Source organism: Salvia hispanica, chromosome 1 (genome assembly GCF_029641045.1).
Source record: "Salvia hispanica isolate PSC_SH4W2 chromosome 1, Shi_PSC_v1, whole genome shotgun sequence".
NCBI classification, from domain to species: Eukaryota; Viridiplantae; Streptophyta; class Magnoliopsida; order Lamiales; family Lamiaceae; genus Salvia; species Salvia hispanica.
Window position 1 is genome coordinate 15,172,493 of NC_142692.1, and position 22,676 is coordinate 15,195,168.

Below are 22,676 nucleotides of genomic sequence, written 5' to 3' on the forward strand. Positions count from 1 at the left end.
ATGTTTTCATATGTTTGGTTTGAAAATAATCATTTCTAGTTGGCTCGTGTTTTTGCTCTAGGCCCGCAGAATTAATGCTGCTATCGGTAGTTACTCAATCTTCCCAAAATACAAAGATGTCTCTCTTTAATTTCTTTTGAATTTACATTATTAACCTTGCTTTTACATGTGGAAATTTCTTTCGCTTCAATTCGCAGAATACTCTTTTGAGTCTTTTCTTCTCTTCTTCCTCTTGTAATTCCACTGCTTCAGAGCTCCCCCGGTGCTTCAAGAAGAAGGGCTGGCTAAATTGGGCAAGGTCAGCCATACCCGACGACGAGGTCAAGTTTTCGACGGAGCTGCTCACAGCTTCGCATTTTGCCCTCTTTTGATGTATTTCCTCAAGAATTTGAGAGGTACTTCCATTCTTCCATAATTGACACCATATAAAACAAAAAAGGGAATTCATGCCATATGTTAATATGAATTTACACTATTGGCATTAATTGTATGGATCCGTTCGTTTCCAACTCCTTTATGTGTGAATGTGTTGATTTCCAATTTTTGTTGGTTTAATAGTTTATGCGGCCGGGTTGTATCATTCTTTGCATATTTAGTGTATGTTCATGTTGTATTTCATTTTTTTTTATCAAACACAGTGACAATATTTTCTATCATTTTCTTTCAATTTTTGTGGTGCATATGATGCAGGTGGACTCATAATATTGCTTGGGTTCATTGTGACAAAGTTGGAGGACAGATAGACCCCCTTGAATAACTTAAGGACTCGTTTGATAAAAAAAGATGGGATATGAGAAGATATGTAAAACAAGATAAGAAATACGGGCTCCATGTCAAGATATGCAAAGATGTGATTATTTTCCGTTGTTGTTTGATAGAAAAGAAATTATCTAAATTTGTATTGTATATTAAATAACATGACTTAACTTGATAAATTGGCGAGATACATAAACAAGGTTAATGTTATAATTTTGGTAAGATTAATATTGGGCTTTGAGTTAAACTTAACTATGATAACAAACAATTAGAAATGTCCATATATAATTCTCTATCTTAGTATTACTTGTTAGAAGTCGTTGGGAAAAAACTGTTGTTCTTATTCAATAATTATGAATACAAAGACTACACCATTATATAGGCTAGAGAGACTCTAAGTATGGTAAACCTAATTTACAATTATTGCTATGCTATATATGGTACAATATATTTTGCATATAATCCTCCAGATCTTATGCAATATTCTTCTGACACTCCCCCTCAAGCTAGGTAGTGGGGTTCCCGATACTTAGCTTGCATAGTACCTCTTGAAACGACTTCGAGTTCACTGCCTTTGTCAAAATATCCGCCAACTGATCTTCAGATTTGACATAAGGCATTTCTACTACCTTAGCTTCAATATTCTCCTTGATAAAGTGTCTGTCCACCTCTACATGTTTGGTTCTATCGTGTTGCACCGGGTTTTCGGAGATACTAATAGCCGCCTTGTTGTCACAAAAGAGTCTACAAGGAAGGGCCGGTCGGAGGTCCAATTCCGTCATCAGTTTTCGCAACCACAGTATCTCTGTCAGTCCACTTTTGATTCCTCTGAACTCTGCTTCTGCGCTGGAAAGCGCCACTACTTTCTGTTTCTTGCTTCTCCACGTCACAAGGTTCCCTCCTACAAAGGTGAAATACCCGGCAGTTGATTTCCTGTCATTTGGGTTCCCCGCCCAGTCAGCATCGGTGAAGCCATGTATTTCCATGTGTCCATGTTTTTCAAACATAAGTCCGTGTTCCGCCGTTCCCTTCAAGTAGCGGACAATCCTCAAGACTGCTTCCCAATGTTCTTCTTGAGGTGCATGCATGAATTGGCTCACTACTCCTACTGCGTATGCAATATCTGGTCTTGTGTGAGATAGATAAATAAGCTTTCCGACCAATCTCTGGTATCTCCCCCTGTCTGTCGGTCTTGCCCCTTCCTTTATCTGTAGTCCGTGATTTTGCACCATCGGGGTGTCCACGGGTTTGCAGTCGATCATCCCAACTTCTGCTAATAGATCAAGAACATACTTCTTCTGATTTATGAAAATCCCCTTTTTTGACCTTAGCACTTCAATTCCCAAGAAATATTTGAGAAGACCGAGATCCTTCATCTCAAATTCATGAAACAGATTCTTCCTTAATTCGGCTATCTCCGCCTCATCATCTCCGGTAATGATCATGTCATCCACGTATATAATTAAACACGTGATCTTGCCGCCCTTTTTTTTTTATGAATAAAGTGTGATCTGAGTTACTCTGCTTGTACTCGTACTTCTTCATCACTTCCGTGAACCTTCCAAACCATGCCCTTGGGGATTGTTTTAATCCATACAACGTCTTCTTGAGTTGGCATACTTCCCCATCTAAGAAATCTCCAGAGAATCCCGGTGGAGGTTCCATGTACACTGGCTTTGGCAACTCTCCATGTAGGAATGCATTGGTCACATCAAACTGATGAAGTGGCCACTCCTTATTGGCGGCAATTGAGAACAGCACTCTGACAGTGTTAATTTTCGCCACTGGTGAGAAAGTCTCGTCATAATCTACACCATAAGTCTGGGTGTATCATTTCGCCACGAGACGAGCCTTGTATCTCTCTATCGTACCATCAGGTCTCCTTTTTATTGTGAACACCCATCTGCAGCCAACTGTCTTCACCCCTTCGGGTAACTTGCCTCGTACCCACGTGTTGTTTTTCATCAATGCCTTCATCTCAACAAACATTGCTTCCCTCCATTTCTTATGCTTCATTGCTTCTTCGGCTGACTGTGGGATCTCCTCTTCTTCATACAACGCAGCTTCAAAAGCTCGAGCCACTTTTGTCAGGTTTCCTTGAACAAAGTTCGCCACCCCATATCGACTCTTCTTCCCAATCTTCTCGGGAGAGTATCTATTTGGCGGAATTCCCCTCGTACTCCGAAAAGGAAGTGCATATCTCCCTGTGTCTCCATCTATTGTATTGTCTTCCACAAGAGGTTCTGTTTCAATAGTGTCAGTGGTAACTGGAATCTCAACTGTACTTGGTTTAGAGATTACCTCGGATATCATTGGAGAATGATTACAAGGACTTGGGTGAGATGGCTCTTGTGGTGAGACCTGCCCGGCAGAAGTGACAACTGGATCTGTTGTTTCCTCAATCGAGGAGCTTGGAACTGGCACAACCCAACTTAGATAGTCCGTAGAACTACCTGGATCACTCTCCCCCTGACTACTAAGGTGGGTGTGATAGAAAAATTCGGTTTCCAAAAAATTACAGTTCATAGTGGTGGTGATTTTTTTGGTGTTGGGATCAAAGCATCTGTACCCTTTTTGGTTTACCCCATACCCCACAAAAACACATTTTGTTGCACACGGTGAGAGTTTTGTTCTTTCATGTTTAGGTATATGAGTGTAAACAGTACAACCGAAGACTTTCGGAGGAAGGTTAAGGTATTCGGGAATTTTGGTTTGTTTGGATAAAATATCGAGGGGAGTTTTCATGTTAAGGATTTTGGTTGGGAGGCGATTGATGAGAAAGATGGATGTAGCAACAGCTTCGGGCCAAAAATGTTTGGGAACTTTGGATTCAATCATAAGGGCTCGGGTCATTTCTAAAATAACTCTATTCTTTCTTTCAGCTACCCCATTTTGTTCAGGTGTATAGGTACAAGAAGTTTGATGAATCACTCCACTATTTTGACAAAACTGGGTCATAGCACTGTTAACGAATTCTCTCCCATTATCGGACCTAAGGGTTTGGATAGTGGTATGAAATTGTGTCTGGATTAGTTTAAAAAAGGATACAAATCTATCAAAGACTTCCGACTTGTGTTTCAAAAAATAAATCCATGTCATCCTAGTACAATCATCAACAAATATCACAAAATATCGAAAGCCATTTCCACCAATAAAAGGCGCAGGGCCCCAAACATCATAGTGTACTAAAGAAAACATAGATTGCATACGAGTATTTGTGGGTTTAAAAGTTTGTCTGTGGCTCTTGGCCAAAACACAAGTCTCACAAGAAAAATCAGAGGAAATAGAAAGGTTCGGATAAAGTAATTTAAAGTAACCAGGAGAGGGGTGTCCTAGTCTTCGGTGCCAGAGCCAAGTTTCCTGTTTTGTGGATCCGTGAGCCAGCATCGCACTTCCATGTTGGGCTATCTCATCCACGTAGTAGAGCCCTTGCTTCTCAATGCCACGCCCAAGAATCCTCCTCGTCTGAATATCCTGCAGAATACAAAAGTCGGGATGCATTAGAAGTGTGCAATTTAACTCCTTTGTCACATGACTTATGGACATCAATCTTTGAGACAATGTAGGCACATATAGACAGTTCATAAGCCGGAGTGTAGGTGAAATCTCAATAGTGCCAGACCCCACAACAGTAATCAATTCCCCATTTGCAGTTCGAATATAAGATCTAGTAACTTCACTAAAATCAAGAAAGTCATTTTTATCTGGAGTCATGGTATCAGTTGCCCCACAGTCAAATATCCAGCCCTTCGAATTTTTATCAGTAACATCATATACATGAAATGCAGCGGAAAAATTTTCTAGGGGTGCAAATTTATTTTCTGACTCAAAATTGGGGTAATTTTTGGATTTTTGGAGAGATAGGGGTCTTTTTCGGATTTCAGGTAAGTCTGGGGGGTCAGATATAAGGAGATGGGGTCATTTTTTATATTTCACATACTTCTGGGGGGGAAAATAAAACTCTTTGTAAGATAAATTAGGGTTTGGATTTAATCCAAACCCTTTACCTCCTTTAGACGCGCCGCCTCTTATCTCCTTCCATTCTGCCAAATTTCCGACGCCCCTCACGTTGCCGCCGGCCGGTGGAGGCTCCTGACGCGCCCCCGTTCCAACTCCGGTCGATTCCCCATGGTTTCCGGCTTCGATTCGCCGGGGAACCCCTTCTCCGTTTACACCGACCGCCATTTTCGCTTGGGCTTGAGAAGCTCTCGCCTTCTGCCGTTCTTCCCACCAATCGGGATATCCGACCCGTTTGAAGCAGGTCTCCCAAGTGTGTTTCTGTTTCCCACAATGGGAGCACCACAATTTCGACGTGTCGGGCTTGTTTCCCGGTCGGCTGGTGGCCGCGGGGCGCGGTGGTGGTGGTCCGTTCCGATTCAGAGGCCGTTGGGTCTGAGCGGCGAGGCCTTGTCCGATTTCTCCACCAAATGATGAGTCGGCACTGCCGTTGGCTTCGTCGGTGGGTGAGGACGACGCCGGTGGCATGATTCGACGTCGAGCCGCCTCCGTCTTCACCCATCCATACGCAGCCTCCACTGATGGTGTTGGATCTTCTTTCAGAATTTCCCATCGGATTGAGTCGTATTCCTGATTTAATCCGGTCAGGAACTTGATGAGCCTTTTGGAGTTTGAGAACGTCCGGAATTGATCGATTCCTTTGTCACAGCAGCTAATTGGTTGTTTCTGACTCCGATCTATATTGATCCATAGTCCATGAATCTTTCTGTAGTATGTTTCCAGATCCATATTGCCTTGTTTGATGTTAATTGCCTTCTCTTCCAGGTCATAGATGAGGTACTTGTCGGCTTTACTCTTGAATGTCACCGCGAGATTGTCCCAGAGCGCCTTCGACGTCTGATGATGGGCAAAGTCTGCAATGATCTCGTTATCGATGTTGTCGACAATCCATGAGAACACCACTAGGTCATTCTCCTCCCATTCGTCATATCCCTTGCTCCCCGGTTCTGGGGGATCATTTTTTATGTACGAGTAGGCGCCCCTGCCTCCGATCTTCACCTTGATTAATCTTGCCCACAAAGGGCAGTTCTTTCCATTCAACTTGAATGGTACCGTGATGCTTTTGCTGTTTCTCAGACTCGCCGTCTGCTCCATATGTTTCGTATCTTCTGTATCTGTATCTGACATATTCTGGGTGTAGGTTGATTTCTGGGTTGGTTTTTGGCTGGAAAAAAGGTCGAGAAATTGGTATTATTGGCTGTGATGAAATTTTTCTGAGCCAAGATCTTCCTGCTCTGAGGCCATGTTAGAAGTCGTTGGGAAAAAACTGTTGTTCTTATTCAATAATTATGAATACAAAGACTACACCATTATATAGGCTAGAGAGCTGAGGCCATGTTAGAAGTCGTTGGAAAAAACTGTTGTTCTTATTCAATAATTATGAATACAAAGACTACACCATTATATAGGCTAGAGAGACTCTAAGTATGGTAAACCTAATTTACCATTATTGCTATGCTATATATGGTACAATATATTTTGCATATAATCCTCCAGATCTTATGCAATATTCTTCTGACATTACTAACTTATCAAACGTGAGTACGGGGAGAATTTTGGTTACTTGAATGTACCAAACCAACCCAACCAAACAAATGAAATAAATTCTATTGTAACTAAAACACATAAACCAAACAACAGTTCCAAATATCTTAACTCAAGAAACAAGCTTTGTAAAACTATCTTCTCCCTTTTCTGTAACCTTTTACTCAGCATTGTTATGAAGTCTTCTAAGGTCAAAAATTGCAATTCATGCGCCGGAAAAGTGAGAGGACAGATAGACCCCCAAGATCGCCAAGCATGACAAGAAGAAGAAGCCAAATGCTCACGCTCGCAAGTGAATGCAATACAATGGCTAGTAACTCATTTTTCCTCGTACCTTTATGAAAAAATATTGTTGTTTTTAGTTTGAAAATGTCCGTCGAATGCTTTGCTAAATTTGCTTCAATTTCATCTTCTAATTTATTTAAGACTTTGGATTATAGATAGTTTTTTCGAGTTTGTAATCCTCTCTCGATGGATTTTTTGAGAAATGAAATCAATTTCTTTTAGTCTAGATTCCAAGGTGTATGGTGCTGAATCAAATTCTGCCTTTATAAATTGAGTTGTTGATGTCTTAGTAATAAGAGCAATTATGCTTAATGTCGTTATATTTTATTTTTTCAGTTGTTGGCTTTAGAATGAAGAAGGGGCATAATTCATCAGAGAAGTAATTTAGCAATTTCAGTTGTTTTTTAATTTATATTTTAGTATTGCTAGCTATGTATTGTTTTTAATACTATAGGATATCTTGAGCAGAATTATAGGAGTACAATTATAGGCTAGTGTAATTTGCAAGCTTTTAGTTTTAGCTTTAAACTAATCTTCAAATTCACTCTTCTATTCTAATTAATGGGTCTTTGAAATACTAACAATTCAGAGCCAATAAAAATATGGAGTTTCTGCATCTTACCAAAATGTTCAAAATTAAAGAATGTAATAGATCAATCACAAAAACAATGTCCATCTCCATCTTTATCTCTCACGGGGTTGCAATAATGACACAAATTAAATACAAAAACTAAAATGGCCCTTCAGTGACATTTTTGTTAAAAGAGATGAAAAAAAAGGACATAAAAGACTTGAAATAGTATAAAAAGGGTCTGAACTGATCTTGTGCTCGAATATTTTGTCAGGATATTTTAAACATTGTTATCTGTGGAATTCGAATGGACAAATATAGGTATCAATTTTTTAATTCATTCCTTTTAAATTTATAAAATGAATTTTTTCTACTTTTTAATAGTTACTAGTATTTTTTAAATTAGCTTTTTATGAATTATTTTTTAAATTATAAATAGATTTAATCATATTACTCACAACGAAGAAATGGTTTTATAAATAGTTATTAATTAATTATTAAATTTTAATTTAAAATATTTATTTTGATTTCTTATTAAGTGATTCACGTTGTTTCTTTTTAAGACTTTGGATTATAGATAGTTTTTTCGAGTTTGTAAACCTCAATCGATGGGTTTTTTTAGAACTGAAGTCAATTTCTTTTATGCCATGTTTGGTTGTCAGGATTCTGTCTGAAAAAGTAATATGATTCCTTAAATTTTAAATTGTAGTGTTTGTTTTGGTTTTTAGTCGTACAACTTTCTATGATTCTAAATCCTAACTATTCTTAGGTATTCTTTTTCCCAGTTTTAGTATTCTTACATATTTAATGCAATATAGTCTAGTTTTATTATTATTATTATTATTATTATTATTTATAAATTATGATGTTTTAAAAATAATTTAAACTTAGTACTTAATTTCAGTATAATAAATAAATACGTTTAAAATTATCATAATTATAACTATATTTTATAATATTCATAAAAGTAATTAATAATTTATTAAATAATTAACATATAATTATATAATATAAATTGTATAATAAATAAATATTATTATATTTTATAAATTAATAATTTATTAATAAATTTGTTTTGACAATTTAAATTTTAAAAATTTATTCAAGAATAAAAATAATAATAATAATAATAATAATAATAATAACAACAACAATAACAATAATATTATTATAATATATGAGTATAATATTCTACGTGACTATAATTACAATTATATTATTATAATTACAATTATTATATTATAATTACAATTATATTATTATATATTATGATGGGCAATCTATATTTAAACTATCCATCATAATAATAAATATAATAATATAATTATTTTATTCGTAATTAATAATTTATTAAAAATTTTATTTTATTATTTTTTTTATAAATTAAAAAGTAATAAGTATATTTTTAGTTTGGTGTTTAAATTAAAATTAAAATTTAAAATCTTGATATTTTCCAAACACGGGAAAGTAAAGTTACTAGGAATCATACTCCTGAGATTCATTTTCCCAGAAATCATTTTTCTTGTCAACTTTACTTACCCGTCAACCAAACATGGCCTTAGGGTTTATTCATTTTGTTTGATGTGGGAAGATAGAATTAAAACATGGATGAGAGGCCCACATAATTAAAATTCAAAACTTTTATTCACTTTGTTTGATTTGAGAAGATAGAATTAAACCAGGGGTGAGGGGCCCACATAATTAAAATTCAAAACTTTTACTTTGTTTCATGTGGGAAGATAGAATTAATCCAGGGGTGAGGGGCCCATATAATTAAAATTCAAAACTAATGTTGGGTTTGATTTCTGAAAAAATTAATGATTTTTATCTCCTTTATGAATAGACCACTAACAAAAATAATCGCCAATTAGTGATGGATATTTCCGTCACTAATAAGTGAAATTTCTTCACTTAACAGATTAGTGACAGATCAATTTTTTAAGAACTGAAGTCAATTTCTTTTAGGGATTATTCATTTTGTTTGATGTGGGAAGATAGAATTAAAACATGGGTGAGGGGCCCACATAATTAAAATTCAAAACTTTTATTCACTTTGTTTGATGTGGGAAGATAGAACTAAACCAGGGGTGAGGGGCCCACATAATTAAAATTCAAAACTTTTATTCACTTTGTTTTACATGGGAAGATAGAATTAAACCAGGGGTGAGGGGCCCACATAATTAAAATTCAAAACTTTCGCTTTGTTTGATGTGGGAAGATAGAATTAAACCAGGGGTGAGGGGCCCACATAATTAAAATTCAAAACTAATGTTGGGTTTTGACTTCTGAAAAAATTAATGATTTTTGTCTCCTTTATGGGTAGACCACTAAAAAATTTGCAAATTAGTGATTAATATTTCCGTCACTAATCAGTGAATTTCTTCACTTAACAGATTAGTGACAGATCAAGTTTCGGCAGATCCGTCATTAATATACTTGTTAGTAAGAAGTTTTAGTGACGGATTTTTCGTCACTAAAGTTACTACAACGAAACCGTAGGCGACTGCTTCGCATTAGTGACAGATCAATAATTCCGTCACTAGCCTATTGAACTACAATTGTCATTTGAAAGGAAGGCTTATTTCCTCCTCCTCCACCCAGGAACTCCTACGTCACCTTAACGCATTTAGAGCTTCAGCGAGTCGTAGGAAGAGGCCATCCCAGCACCGCCGAGGTTCCTCAATTGGTACATGCGGATGACAGTTTTTCATGTACGAGATGGGGCACTGTTTTTCAACGAGGAACTCTTATTCTTCTTGAAGCGATGGCGAAAGAGGGACGTTCGACTTTAGTGCGAAATATTATTGCGCAGAGTTTCGATTTGCCCTTCTCCTAGAGATCCAATCTTTATCTCCATTATCATCACCATAGTATATTTGTGGTTGAAATCGATTAAATTTTCAATTTAGGTATTTTTTAAAGTTGAATTTCGCTACTGAAAGGGACACAGAGAGAATGGGCTCTTTAAAAAAGAATTTTGGTGATTGAGGTTATTCACGACCGGTTCATGGATGACAATAATGGAGACCAGAGGCTTTCTCATAAAATTCACATGAATTTGTCCTTTAAACAATTGCGGAACTAGGAGCGTTGTACTTATACGGAGACTTATTGCTAACAAATATGAAACTGACCTAGAACTGAAGAAAAGTCATTAAGATCGTAGATTTCATATGGATTTTTATGAAGTTTTTCCCTAAAAGCAGTCAAATTACATGAGCGACGATCATTATATTGTGCGTGATCGTGATATAGCTTGAATGGTTATTCTTTCGGTTAAAATTATAATTCCATGTTAGCTTCCAAACACAAGAATTATAGTAATTTTCATGGTTTATATTCTTAGTAATCATATTCCCGGAAATCATAAATCCTAACAAACATGACTCTATATAAGAGGTGGAGCAGCAAATAGAAAATGAGTAGAGGAGCGCCAAATTGGGGTTTTACTTCGCCATAGACAAAATTCAAAAGTCCCTCTTTCTCTTTCCCTGAAAATGTACACTCGTCCAAACCCTAGATTCTCCATTCAGTGGGCTGATCTTCCACCGGAGCTTCTCGACATCATCGCCAAACGTCTCGAAGCCGCAATCGACGTCCGCCGCTTCCGCGGCGTCTGCCGTTCCTGGCGCTCCTCCACAACGCCCCACAAATTCCCCATCATCAAGCTCCCTTTCTTCAACAAGTACCAACGCTCCGGCCGCCAACACAGCGGCGGCCACTTCATTCTAACCCAAAGGATCGTCTACCGCATCCGATTGCCCAACAGCACAAACCCTGACTTCTGGCTGGTCAAGCTCGAGCACTCCGATGACGGCAAAGTCAGGATCATAAATCCGGTAACGCACCGGAAAATTAAGACTGAGGCGGTCGAGATGCCGAAGGTGCTGAATACTCTGGATTTCGACATTTCCGAGGTGAGCAAGGGTTACGCGCTCAGGTACGTCAATCCTTCAAATCGGAGTGACGATTATTACGATTTTAGGTATGTTAAGAAAGTAGCCGCTTCTGTCAACGCCGAGACTGGCGAGTATGTTGTGTTGATAATCGACCTGCGTAATAGATTGTTGCGTATAACTTCGGATCGGAAGAAGTGGACTCTGTTTCATGGCGGTGATGGTGGCTATAATTTCGCGGCTGCCAAATTTTATGATGTTGCAATGGTTAAGGGGAAGCTGTGTGCAACTGATGCCTCTGGAGATATTTGGTCGTTCGATTCCAAATTTGGGAGGACGATAGGTAGATACGAAGGCGATCGCTCTTTGAAAAGGCGGATGGTGGAGTTTAGCGATGGGGAGTTGGTTTTGGTTGAGGAAATGGGGAAAGTTGATGGACCTATTGATCAAATTTTCCATGTTAAGCAGCCGTTTGTAGACGTCTCCGTTTACGCTCTGTCCAAGCTGTTGAAGAAATGGACTGACATCAAAGAGACACACGGTTGCATTGTTGTTGTAGGCGACGATTGCTCCTATTCTATTCCGATGAAAGAATTCAATGCGGCTAGGGTTTTCTACACTGATCGCTACTCGTTTCTTCAAAGTGAGATTGTTGCTGGCGCTGAAGAATATACCTGTTTCGAGTGTGATTGCAGGGAGGGTGTCTGTAATTGCCTTCACGTGTTAGAAACTGTAGTAGCTGCTGATGAGGTTGCAAACGATAACGTTAAACGCGTGTTTGCAGGATTTTATGGTCAATATATTGGTGTTTATGAATCTGGGACTAGGGAAACGGGGACAGCACTGATGTTCCCTGAATATGCAAGCATATTTTGGCCTCCTCCTGCATGGCTCAGCCACCGGCCCACCGTTGGTGCTTCTGCTTGATGTTGGTAAGCCTTGGAACTTTTGATATCCATTGTCTATCTTAGTTCTTAAAAATCTTGATTCTAATTGTGGTGACAAGTGTGTATCTTGATTTATAGTTGTCAATATGTTTAACAAAAAATGGACATTTACTTTTGAGATTAGGCATAGGTGGATAAAAATATTATGGGCTAATCTGTTGTGTACTAAGATTGGAACTTTGGAATATCCTCAAACCCTTCAATAAATTCTACTACAATTGAAGACATGGGCTGAAATAGGTTTATTTCAACTCATTTGGTGTTGTTCAGTGACCCATTTTCAATTCTACCCAGACCTAGAAATATAAATTGGCCTGCACTGTTGACACTAGTATTGTGCTTAAAAGAAATCGTACGATTTTGGTGGTTTTTATATCTGACTCATTTTCCGCGTCAAGATATAGAGAATTAATTCCCCACTCTACCCTTGTGAAATTAGTTTCCCCCAACTACAACGCCCCCAAAAAGGGCAATTTGGTCAGTGCGTACGTCCCAGTTTATGACGTAGGTCACGTAGCATTGAAATCTTGTTTTATTTCTTTGTAACTGAACACCATGACTTTGTCACATATACATATGAGTTACACAGTACCAATTCTAATCAAGTTTTATTTCTAGAGTTTCCCATAACAAACTACCTGAATGCTTGAGTTTGCCTGGCATGATGAACTAATTTAAGCTTGTGATAAAGCATAAATTTTGTATTGGAGTTGAGTCATTGTGCTTTCATCTTTTATCTTAATGTTATTTCTGATTGATTGTAACTCGCATTTCAATTTTATTTCAGGTTTGAACTGGTGTATAATACCTGGATCTAGGGAGGGAAAAGTAGAATAAAGACATGTGAGGCTTTCATGGGTGGATATAGGCTCAGTTTTCCAGTGTTTCAGTTGATGGGGCTGAGAGTGTAACAAGACACTCTTGGGGTTAAGTTTATTAAATAAGGGTTTATGGTTTTGAAAATTATGAATTTTCTCCATAACATTGTTTTATGAATTTTTATTTGTTAAATTAATAGTAATATGAATTTTTCCTATACTTTCTTTTTTCATAATCGATGGCAAAACAGGTGGTTCACTGTGATGGATTTGCACCAACAAATGGGTGACATTGATGCTGTCACCATATTTGCTTACTTAATTTTGCATATACCATCGTCTACCACCATCATTTTTTGAGCAGCAAACGAAATTTTCCAATTTCATTTCCCTCTGAATTGCTCGTGAAAGTTGAAGCTTGATAGTATTGAATCATAAGTCAGCATAAGTGGGTTGTTTGCATTAGGATTTTGCGAGTGATTTTGTATTTTGTTAAAATGCAACGAAAGGAAATAGTAATTATGAGCTATTCTTGTTGTGTAAATTGTTGATTGCACGTCAAATTTGGGGACGGATTCAAGAGTTGGGTGAGTAGATTAGTCTTGGAAGTTCCATTTCTGAATCTACACATGCAAAATTTAAAAGAAACCGACAGCCGTTTAAGGAATTTAAAAATGAACCCAAGAAAATTGGAAAGGTTGTATCAGATTTGTGTAGGAGTTAGACAATAGTACGTCGAGCGCGATAGGAATGAACATTACCACATGTGGGCAAAGAATCGGCGGACGGTTTGAGCAGCAACGACGGATTCCTATATCAGTGCTGACGACGGGCGAGAACGTAGAAAGATGAAAATGATTTCTTTTTTTTGAGGGGATTTGAGTGTGAGTCCATTCACAGGGCAAAGAAGTCATTTTGCAAGCAATTCTGGGTGAGCTATGTGAACACAAAATTAAAAACCACGTTGGAGAAGAGAATTAAAACAGATCCATTTTCGAGGCCCTCCACACCGAACAACCATTAATGCCAAGTTTGAGGCTATTTCTACCCTTTTAAGTCACATGCATGTAAAACACTACCATCGCATTTACGTAAATGGAGTATAAGATTTTACTGGCATTACTTTACTAAATCTTTAAGAATTCACATTTTAGTTGAATTTTTGTTTTACAAGAAAATTGCACCAAACTTAAACTTATCAAAACAAAGAACAAAGATCAATTTGACAGAAATTCTCCAATAAATTAGCTCGCCTCGTTTACGATTCTCTACATGGAAGTTGCGTAGGACAGAGCAAAAATTTACAGCCAGCAGAGCAGGGAAGGAATTCAAAACTGAACATTAACATTTGGAAGATCTCAGACCTCAAATCATCAGCATGTTAGTAACTGGGACAACAACAACGACAACTGCATCTGTCTTATTCTGAGTTCTGAGCTTCACAGAAACTGTACCTATCACAAAAACTGGTACTACCAAAGCTGTGATGCCAACAACTGTTAAGAGCTGCTCCTCTATAACTCGTCTTTCTGAGTTCCATTCGTATTAGCTGGAAAAAACCAACTGAGTATTTGCCAGAGCTTGTTTGTTGGTGTCGTTGGCAATGATTCCGCACTACAAAGATCGTTGTAGTTATGCTTCAAGTGAGGAGCAGCTATTTTTTCCTGAGGAGATCAAAACATGTGCAGCAATTTAACAAACATTCTTTCTATTAAATACGAATGAACAAAAGGCAATCTATACCTTGAACACCTCGAAAGGGCAAAAGTCTGAATCTCCACACCCCTGTACGTGAAATGTAATTAACATAACTTGAGACAAGAAATAAAAGATCCTAACAATTTTTCAATAGAAGTTCTCAGATTCCACGGCATTCTCATAGTAAAGATGAAAATCTGATGGATTTTGAAGTTGAAGAGTAAAACTATGATACACTTACTGCCATTCGTGTAGGATGTTCGTTGTGCAATACTTGCACAAAGTACTTGCTTGTATTGTTGTTGGCTGGGCAGCTATATAGGACCAGCATGTTATTTCCAGCGAATGGGGCAACTGTGCTACCACGCCATATTCTCGATTGGGGGGGTTTAGGAGGTAGTTGCAAAGGTTCTTCTCGTAGTATTTTATCAAAGTCTGAAAACCCAAAACAGAATAAAGGTCAAACCTAAGCTACAAGCCACCAAAAGCTGATAGAAGGGATAAACAGTTATCATCTCACCACGTCCATCAAGAAATAGCCCGATCAAACAGGAAAATGGGAGCAGCGTTTCTGCATGAGCGAATCTTAGTTTGGCCATTTCATAGCTCCCAGGAACTAGTCCGTCTATAGATCACAAAAAAGGAAAAAAGATTATATAGAGCAGAGACAAAGAACTTTGAGGAGAGGAGGGGGTAGGCACCAATCCACACTAGTGTATTTTTCAGCTCTCCTTTATCCATTATGTTTCAGATTTCGAGTATTTACTATTTAGAAGAGAGGTAATAAGTCCGTATAGCATACTTTAAAGGAAATGAATAGAAGTTAAACTTAGTAGCATATTCAATGGATCTTTTTGCTAGAGTATATACTGAAAAAATGTTTCATGTTGCTTTGTTGTAATCTTTGTTTTCCCAAAACAATGAGAAAAATGAGAAGAAATATTTATGTGACATGATTTTTTCACATAAGAGATACTCCCTCCGTCCCATTCAAGATGTGCACCTTTCCTTTTTAGTTTGTCCCACTCAAGATGTCCACTTTCTATTTTTGGTAGTAAATTCATCTCTCCTCTCTCATAAAATATTCAATCTCCTTTTTCACTCTACTTTATCACATTCAACTACTCTGCCTAAAATCCAATGTTATTAAATATCTGCAATGGCACCGCCGTGGCGCCCTAAACCCTAAAGTAAAATCCCGTGCCATTCAAGAATGTGGACATCTTGAATTGGACAGAGGGAGTAATACGTATTGCTAGTATTCTTATTAATTAAATCAGAACAAATATATAATTGAACAAACAAGTCATTCTTCTACATTTTAAACTCATAACCTGGTCATGAAATATTTCAGTCAGTATCTTGTAGAAGTAAGATAAAATATTCTCAATCCAGATAGATGTGGACAATCTATCGTGAACGGAGGTAATAGTTACTTAGTTAGCTAAGAAATAATTAATGAATTGAGGAAAATGAAAGAAGAGAAGAAAATACCTTCCTTAGCCTTGATAGCTTGCTCCATTGACTGGATAACATCTCCAAGTAAGGGAACTCCCATCCTGTAGTTCAATGAATTACCGTAGCCTTTTACGATAAAAACCTCCAGATCGTCTGTCCATTCTAGTAAACCAACCTACCAAAATTAAGAGGGGCAACATGAGTGAGAGAAAAGGTCAATAGAATGTATGATGACAAAAATGGAATTCCTCACGCATTAAGGTAATCTAAATATGAAATACATATGGCACTTTTAGATCATACAAACACTCCATTTGGAAATAGACAATCATAGTAAAACCAAATTATTACTCATAACAGACTGGGAGACAAGGAAGAGTAAATACCTCAGATGGACTGAACAGTGAACATGCTTGATCAGTATTGTTTAATAAAGCAGCTTCCTGCGAGAAAATGCAGCAAACTACATATTTCAATGTTTAGAGATAGTGAGATGCTGGATAGAAAATGAGGAATAAATTACCTGTTTGCATAGAAACCACAGAGATGATACATCCTCTCTTGTGAAACTCAGACCCCAGCGTTTCACTAATTCTTTGGTTATTTCATCCAGTATGGGTTCCTTGAGTTTATCAACAGATGGTTCCTGACTTTTCCTGAAAGCCTTGTTCATGTATAAAAGAAAGTTGCCACTTTCAATAATTGCATTGAATGATCAATAACAAAGTTATTACAGGAAAATCAAAATTCATAACTACTTACCATATCATGATAATTTACCGGACTTATTGCTTAGTTTAACTTTTAATCATCAAATCAACCAGGAAAAGCTCATGATGCAAAACATGCTCTGAGATAAAGAACCATCCAGTACAGGCCACAGTGATATGTTGGACAAGATACAAAGTTCACTTCTAACATTAACATTTATATTATACTAGTTGACAACCACACAACTTGAGCCACCATAATATGCAAAATTGGGCGACATAATTATAAATAGCATTGGTCGCAGTAATGTAGGGTCTCCAGAAGATGACATCTTACCTTGTAGTTTTGACAGCAATCATGGAATCTCAACATTATATCACTTGCACGACTTTCACTAATAACTGCAAAAGCTCGATGGTGCCCAGGTCCCAGATTTCCTCGATCACTAAAGAGTCCCATGCCAAATGCCACTGCACTTGCTGAGGCTCGTGAAACCTGATATTAATCCATTGAAAAATATTTAGATATGGATAGTCTACCAGTTGTAATAGTCATCACTAATAATGTCTGCGCACAAATACACATCCCAAAAGTGAACAACAAAAAATAAAAATCTGCAAATGATATCATGAAGTTAGTTGCCAATATGACTTGATATGAATCTCACCAATCACAAGAGGTTAACATGTCCCTAAGAAAATGAAATTAATGCGCCATAAGATCTACAAGCAATTCTCATCTCATGCAAGAGGCAGACTAAAAGAAATGAAACGAATAGTAAACTGAAGTATGCCAAGCTTCTTTGAAGCATAAGTATATCATAATTGTCGAACATGATACCTGAGTGGCTCTAATAGGATATATGTCAGGATGATAATCCTCATGAAACAATTGCGGAAATTTTTCTCTGACTCTGATACCGAGCTCATACAGTTCACTTTCTCCTAAGCTAATCAACTCTCCACCTTTATGCTTTCCAGTCCAAGGAGATTTCCATCCCCGTAACCATGCAGGTAGTGCACCTGACTTATTTTCTTTAACATTTTCTAAAAGGACTTCCAAGCGAGTGCCCAATGCACCTAGTAGCTTCATTTTTTTCTTAGTAGGAGCCCGAGTCCCATGTCTTGCCTGCCACACAATAATTAAGCAAAGCTATATCAACTCTTAAGAAACCACGAGCACCAACAACTGTAGAGTGGAAATGAGCCATATTTGCATTATGGATATCTGAAACTAGTAAAACAGGCAACATGATAAAAATTGAAATCATTCAAACTAATTATAGTTATAATTATCTTGATCTTTATATTGCTCAGAATTTGCATCATATCTATTTCAATTTGTGCATTCTCCATTTTTAACAGCCCACATCTGATATCCAAGTTTTAGCACTTACAAAGTCTCACATCCTCCCTCCGCCCAGAGCATGATAAAGAAATTATATGCTCACATGTAGTATAAAACAAAACTTTCCCGTTCATCCGCACTCCAATTAGGCTAAAGTACCTCACATTGAATCACCAATTTAAGCACGACCACCGATCAGCTTATAAACTTAAACCAAAAGAAAAACATCTTGAATATCACAGTGACAGAAAAATCTTTCTAAAGCATGAGATCTGAGTACCACAAATAATGGAAACAGAAAATGAAATACGACGAAGCAGCTGTTACAAAATGTGAGTATTACCACAAGATTTAAGTGAATAGGTTTACACTGATCAGGAATAGTTGAAGGAACATATGAATTGTCAGATATTTCCTTGGCTACATGATATCTGCACAGAAGAGACGCCCGTCATTACCTAAGAAGAATGACCTAATAAGCTCCTAAATCGTAATACATAACAAGTTCCCTCTTCCCATGATCAATTCGATATCGGAAAACTTCACACGAACTCGATCAGTAAGCAAATTCAAAAAGAATAAAAGGGGAAATAAAACAAATAGAACCCTCCCCGCCTTCCGCATAACCGATACTTGAACACAATATGGTAGTATTTCTCACAATGGATTTGGTATTTCTCACAATCGATCGCCATACATCATTCTTCACGATTTAAAATTGAAACTAATTGAATGGAGAAAGGGAAGGAAAATTGAAGGACCTGGTGACAGTGGATAAATGGCGACGAACGTCGAAATCGGTATTGGCGGTGGCGTGAAAAAATGTAAGTAGGAGTAAAGCAACCTTGAGAGGCGCGGCCATGGCTTCTCCAAACAAAATTGGGTGTGTTGGAGAACGACGAGAAGCCGATTTTGTATATATACTCTCTACTTATACAATTTCCGGAATTTTCAATTGCTTCTACAAATCTCTACTTTCATATCTTATGAAATCTGAATTCACAGTTCAATATACTCTAAAATAACCGTTTTGTCATTTTTAATTGTTCATAATTTAAAATATTTTTTTTTTCCACTTTTGAAAGGGAGTACGGAGTATTTTTTAAATCTGAAAATTTGATCCAAATTTCAGTTTTGTCGACATGGCATTTCACAAGTGAATTAACAATCTACGTATAAATTTGATTAAAAACAATGTCGTATAATCATATTAATACGTGGGAACAAAGCAATTTCAAAATTTCAAAATTCAGTCATCGTCTTATAATTAACGATACTACCATGTCATTTTTAACTCAAATGCCAAAAAAGATTTAGTACTATTTGTAGGTGGTGTTCGATGTTCTAGAAAAAATAGTATTTAGATATAATTTATGATTGAGTCATGAGATTATTTTAGTTAGAAAAAGTTAGTTGTAACTAATTATCTTATGATTATCCATCTAGGATTGAGTTGTGAATTGAATTTCATAAACCAAACACGCTACATATTTAATCCCGAAATACAATTTTGGAAACCGAACACCCCTATTGAATTAATTTAACTAGCATGGGCAGGCAATATACTTATACTAATTTTTCTTCAAATTTGCATATTCATAAGAATTTACTCTTAAATGTTTCTTTCCAATACTTCAAAGTTTTTGGCTTAGGTATATTTTTACCTTCTTAGATCTAGACCGTAATCTAAAAAAAAGTCTGTAGGTATATTGTTAGGCATAGAAGTTATTATTAGTAGACTAGTTAGGCACCGTTACGCTTGTCGAAAGCTCATTGGCTGCATGAGAATAGAATACTTTGCTGTCAAGTTTTACCCCAAAATGAGTTTTGAATTTGAGGCTATGTTGGCAATTAGAGAAAGAAAAGAGGTTCGTAGTATTACTTTCTCTGTGTTCTAATATATTCCACTTTAATTCAGTTATGATTGAAAAAATTTAATACTAGAATATTAATCTATTTTATGTATTAATAATATGAACAAAATGAGTTAAGTGGAATATAATCCACTATTAAAAATACTAATAGTGAAATGAAATAATTAATAAGAGTTACCAAAATTAAAATTGGAACATATAATTTTTAGAATGGATATTGGTCCATAAATCACAAACTTTGACAAAAAATCATGAACTTAAGCTTTGTGGCGGATTTCGTATATAATAGTCTTTCCTCAATTCTTGGGAAATTCACTACAATTGATGAGTTAATGATTTTTACTACTAAATTCTAAATTTGTGAAAAATATCAAGTTTTTAAAATTTATTATTTATTATTTCCCACACAAAATCTCTTAAATCAATAGTATTACTTTAATTAGTTTTATACGGAGTACTATTTAATACTTTTATGAATAAGTATACAATGTGCTTACTGCGTTCGACTCTCCGTAAGACATATTTACACACTCCTATGTTTTTTTTCCCTTTGTCCTTCTGTTCATTAGATTTAGATCTATTCAATTCTTATTAGTTTTATGTTATTTTTCTTTGTATTTTGTTTATGTTTCAGTTCTTTCTTACACTTTTTCGTGTGTCTTCCTTATATTCTTACATTTCTTTTAGTTTTGTGGAGTATTTTTTTGTCTCTGCTTTCTTCTTTATTTTTTTGTAATTTTCTTATGTTTATTTTATATAATATGTATTTTAACTTTTACTTTTGTTTCGTACGTTATGTTTTACATTTTCTGTTATTATTATTTTACAAAATTATACTATTTCCTTCGGCCCATTGAAGATTTCTTTATCTTTTTGGTTTGTCCCAAGTCTCAACCAAGATAACTTGTTACTAAAAATGGAAACACCTTTCTATCTACTTTATTCCTTCTCTTTTACTTTACTCTCTCCACTTCACATACAAAAGAGTGAACTACAAAAATAGTCTCTGGACTATGCGTTTATCTCGTCAATGAACCCTGGACTTTAAAAATATCCCCAGACAACCCTGGACTAAACGTTTATCTCAAAAATGGTCTTTTTTCACTGTTTCATGATGAAAATACCCTTTTGGGGGGTTTTGGGGGGGTTTGGGCAATTTGGTCTTTTTACATTTTAAATCTGATATTATTTCATTGATGTACTAAATCTGATATTATTTCAAAATTATCATTCTTCTTCCCTTTTGTCATCCTTCACTTTGTTTCTTTATTTCAATATTAGATTTAATTTTATAAAATTAAATTTTAAATTTTAATTTTTAAATATCAATAAATTTTTTAATTATTAAAATTACTATTACATAAAAAATTAATAGTTTTAATCAATATTTGATAGTGTCTAATATTTAATCAACAAGGTACGACGACGCCTTAGTTTTAATCAATATTTAATAGTTTTAATCATAAATAAATCATATAACACGATTTATTCCGAAATAAATATGCATCTAATGTAAGACTAATATAATTTCATTTATTAATTTGAAAACAATCAAAACTAACTTGGAAAATTTCAAGAAAAATTCTCCTATATCAAATTTTTAGTAGTATCAAAATTTTTAGTCAACTTCATAATATTTAATCACAAGCAACTATAACAACTGAACGAAGACTAAATCTTATTTTCCCATCATAATTAATCTGTACTTCTTCAATTCAGCTGAATATTATACTCCATTAAATAAAAAAAATTAATAGTTTTAATCAATATTTATAGTGTCCATGAATTAATAGTTTTAATTAAAAAAATTTATTGATATTTAAAAATTGAAATTTAAAATTTAATTTTATAAAATTAAATTTAATATTGAAATAAAGAAACAAAGTGAAGGATGACAAAAGGGAAGAAGAATGATAATTTTGAAATAATATCAGATTTAGTACATCAATGAAATAATATCAGATTTAAAATGTAAAAAGACCAAATTGCCCAAACCCCCCCAAAAGGGTATTTTTCGTCACGAAACAGTGAAAAATGACCATTTTCGAGATAAACGTTTAGTCCAGGGTTGTCTGAGGATATTTTTAAAGTCCAGGGTTCATTGGCGAGATAAACGCATAGTCTAGGGACTATTTTTGTAGTTCACACCATACAAAATAACGTTGTATAAATTCTCATGTCACCCAAAAAAAGGATCATCTTTCTCTGAACGGAGGGAGTGCCATTTTATAGTTCAATAAAGAAGTATTAGGCTTTATATCGATTTTTTCCATGAACTTTAAAATTTGATTGCAAAAATAATGAACTTAAGTTTTATATTGAACTAGTATCACGCCTGTACTATGCACAGATTAATATATTTTTAAAATATTAATTTTTAATTTTAAATTAATTAAACAAAATTAGAATTAATATTAACAATGAATAATATGAGTAACAAATTTAGTTATTTGAGAATAAAAAATCTATACAATCAACATTGAAGCATAATAAATTATAACAATAAAGAATTAAACAAATGGATAATTACTACTATCATTTTTAAAACTTCTTTATACACTGAGTTAACTTTAAAATTAAAATCAATCTCATCATTATAAACTAAAACCTTCAATTCGTCACTATTCAATAGAACTCATAGGTAAAATAACTCGTTTATATCTTTAAAATTGTCCATCTCACCTAAAACTACAATAAAAAAAGGAACAAAATCAATTTGCAACGCACAAAATCAATAATTAATATGTATTAAA

General features: G+C 35.5%; 2 protein-coding genes and 1 long non-coding RNA gene across 4 annotated transcripts; 2 read left to right on the top strand and 1 right to left on the bottom strand.

Annotated features, from left to right (window-relative positions):
* On the top strand, window positions 1-935 carry LOC148933320 (uncharacterized). Of its 2 annotated transcripts, XR_016134450.1 has the most exons (3): window positions 1-86; window positions 198-395; window positions 691-935. It is a non-coding gene; the product is annotated as an uncharacterized LOC148933320 (long non-coding RNA). The 2 variants fall into 2 exon arrangements; XR_016134449.1 differs by lacking the exon at window positions 1-86 and having other exon boundaries at window positions 112-395.
* A 9,643-nt stretch (window positions 936-10,578) lies between these two features.
* On the top strand, window positions 10,579-13,053 carry LOC125217836 (F-box protein At2g26160-like). The gene is made up of 2 exons (XM_048119387.2): window positions 10,579-12,002; window positions 12,805-13,053. Exon 1 carries the CDS (start codon window positions 10,672-10,674, stop codon window positions 11,995-11,997), a length of 1,326 nt encoding a protein of 441 aa, XP_047975344.1. The 5' UTR covers window positions 10,579-10,671; the 3' UTR covers window positions 11,998-12,002; window positions 12,805-13,053.
* A 1,003-nt stretch (window positions 13,054-14,056) lies between these two features.
* LOC125185236 (histidine acid phosphatase family protein) lies at window positions 14,057-19,033 on the bottom strand. The gene is made up of 11 exons (XM_048081738.2): window positions 18,811-19,033; window positions 18,393-18,480; window positions 17,543-17,830; window positions 17,039-17,197; window positions 16,515-16,655; window positions 16,378-16,434; window positions 16,028-16,166; window positions 15,054-15,158; window positions 14,775-14,968; window positions 14,579-14,620; window positions 14,057-14,499 (listed from the first exon to the last, which is right to left on the bottom strand). The coding sequence occupies exons 1-11, from the start codon at window positions 18,909-18,911 to the stop codon at window positions 14,350-14,352; spliced, it is 1,464 nt and encodes a 487-aa protein (XP_047937695.1). The 5' UTR covers window positions 18,912-19,033; the 3' UTR covers window positions 14,057-14,349.
* Between the last annotated feature and the right edge of the window lie 3,643 nt (window positions 19,034-22,676).

Bases quoted from the DNA above. Each gene is read 5' to 3' on its own strand.
- LOC125217836 (XM_048119387.2), top strand. From the start codon at position 10,672: ATGTACACTCGTCCAAACCCTAGATTCTCCATTCAGTGGGCTGATCTT.
- LOC125185236 (XM_048081738.2), bottom strand. From the start codon at position 18,911: ATGGCCGCGCCTCTCAAGGTTGCTTTACTCCTACTTACATTTTTTCAC. The intron at 18,481-18,810 runs GTCCTTCAATTT...TCTTCTGTGCAG, and splicing joins CATTTATCCACTGTCACCAG to ATATCATGTAGCCAAGGAAA. The intron at 16,435-16,514 runs GTAATTTATTCC...ATTTTCTCGCAG, and splicing joins TGTGGTTTCTATGCAAACAG to GAAGCTGCTTTATTAAACAA.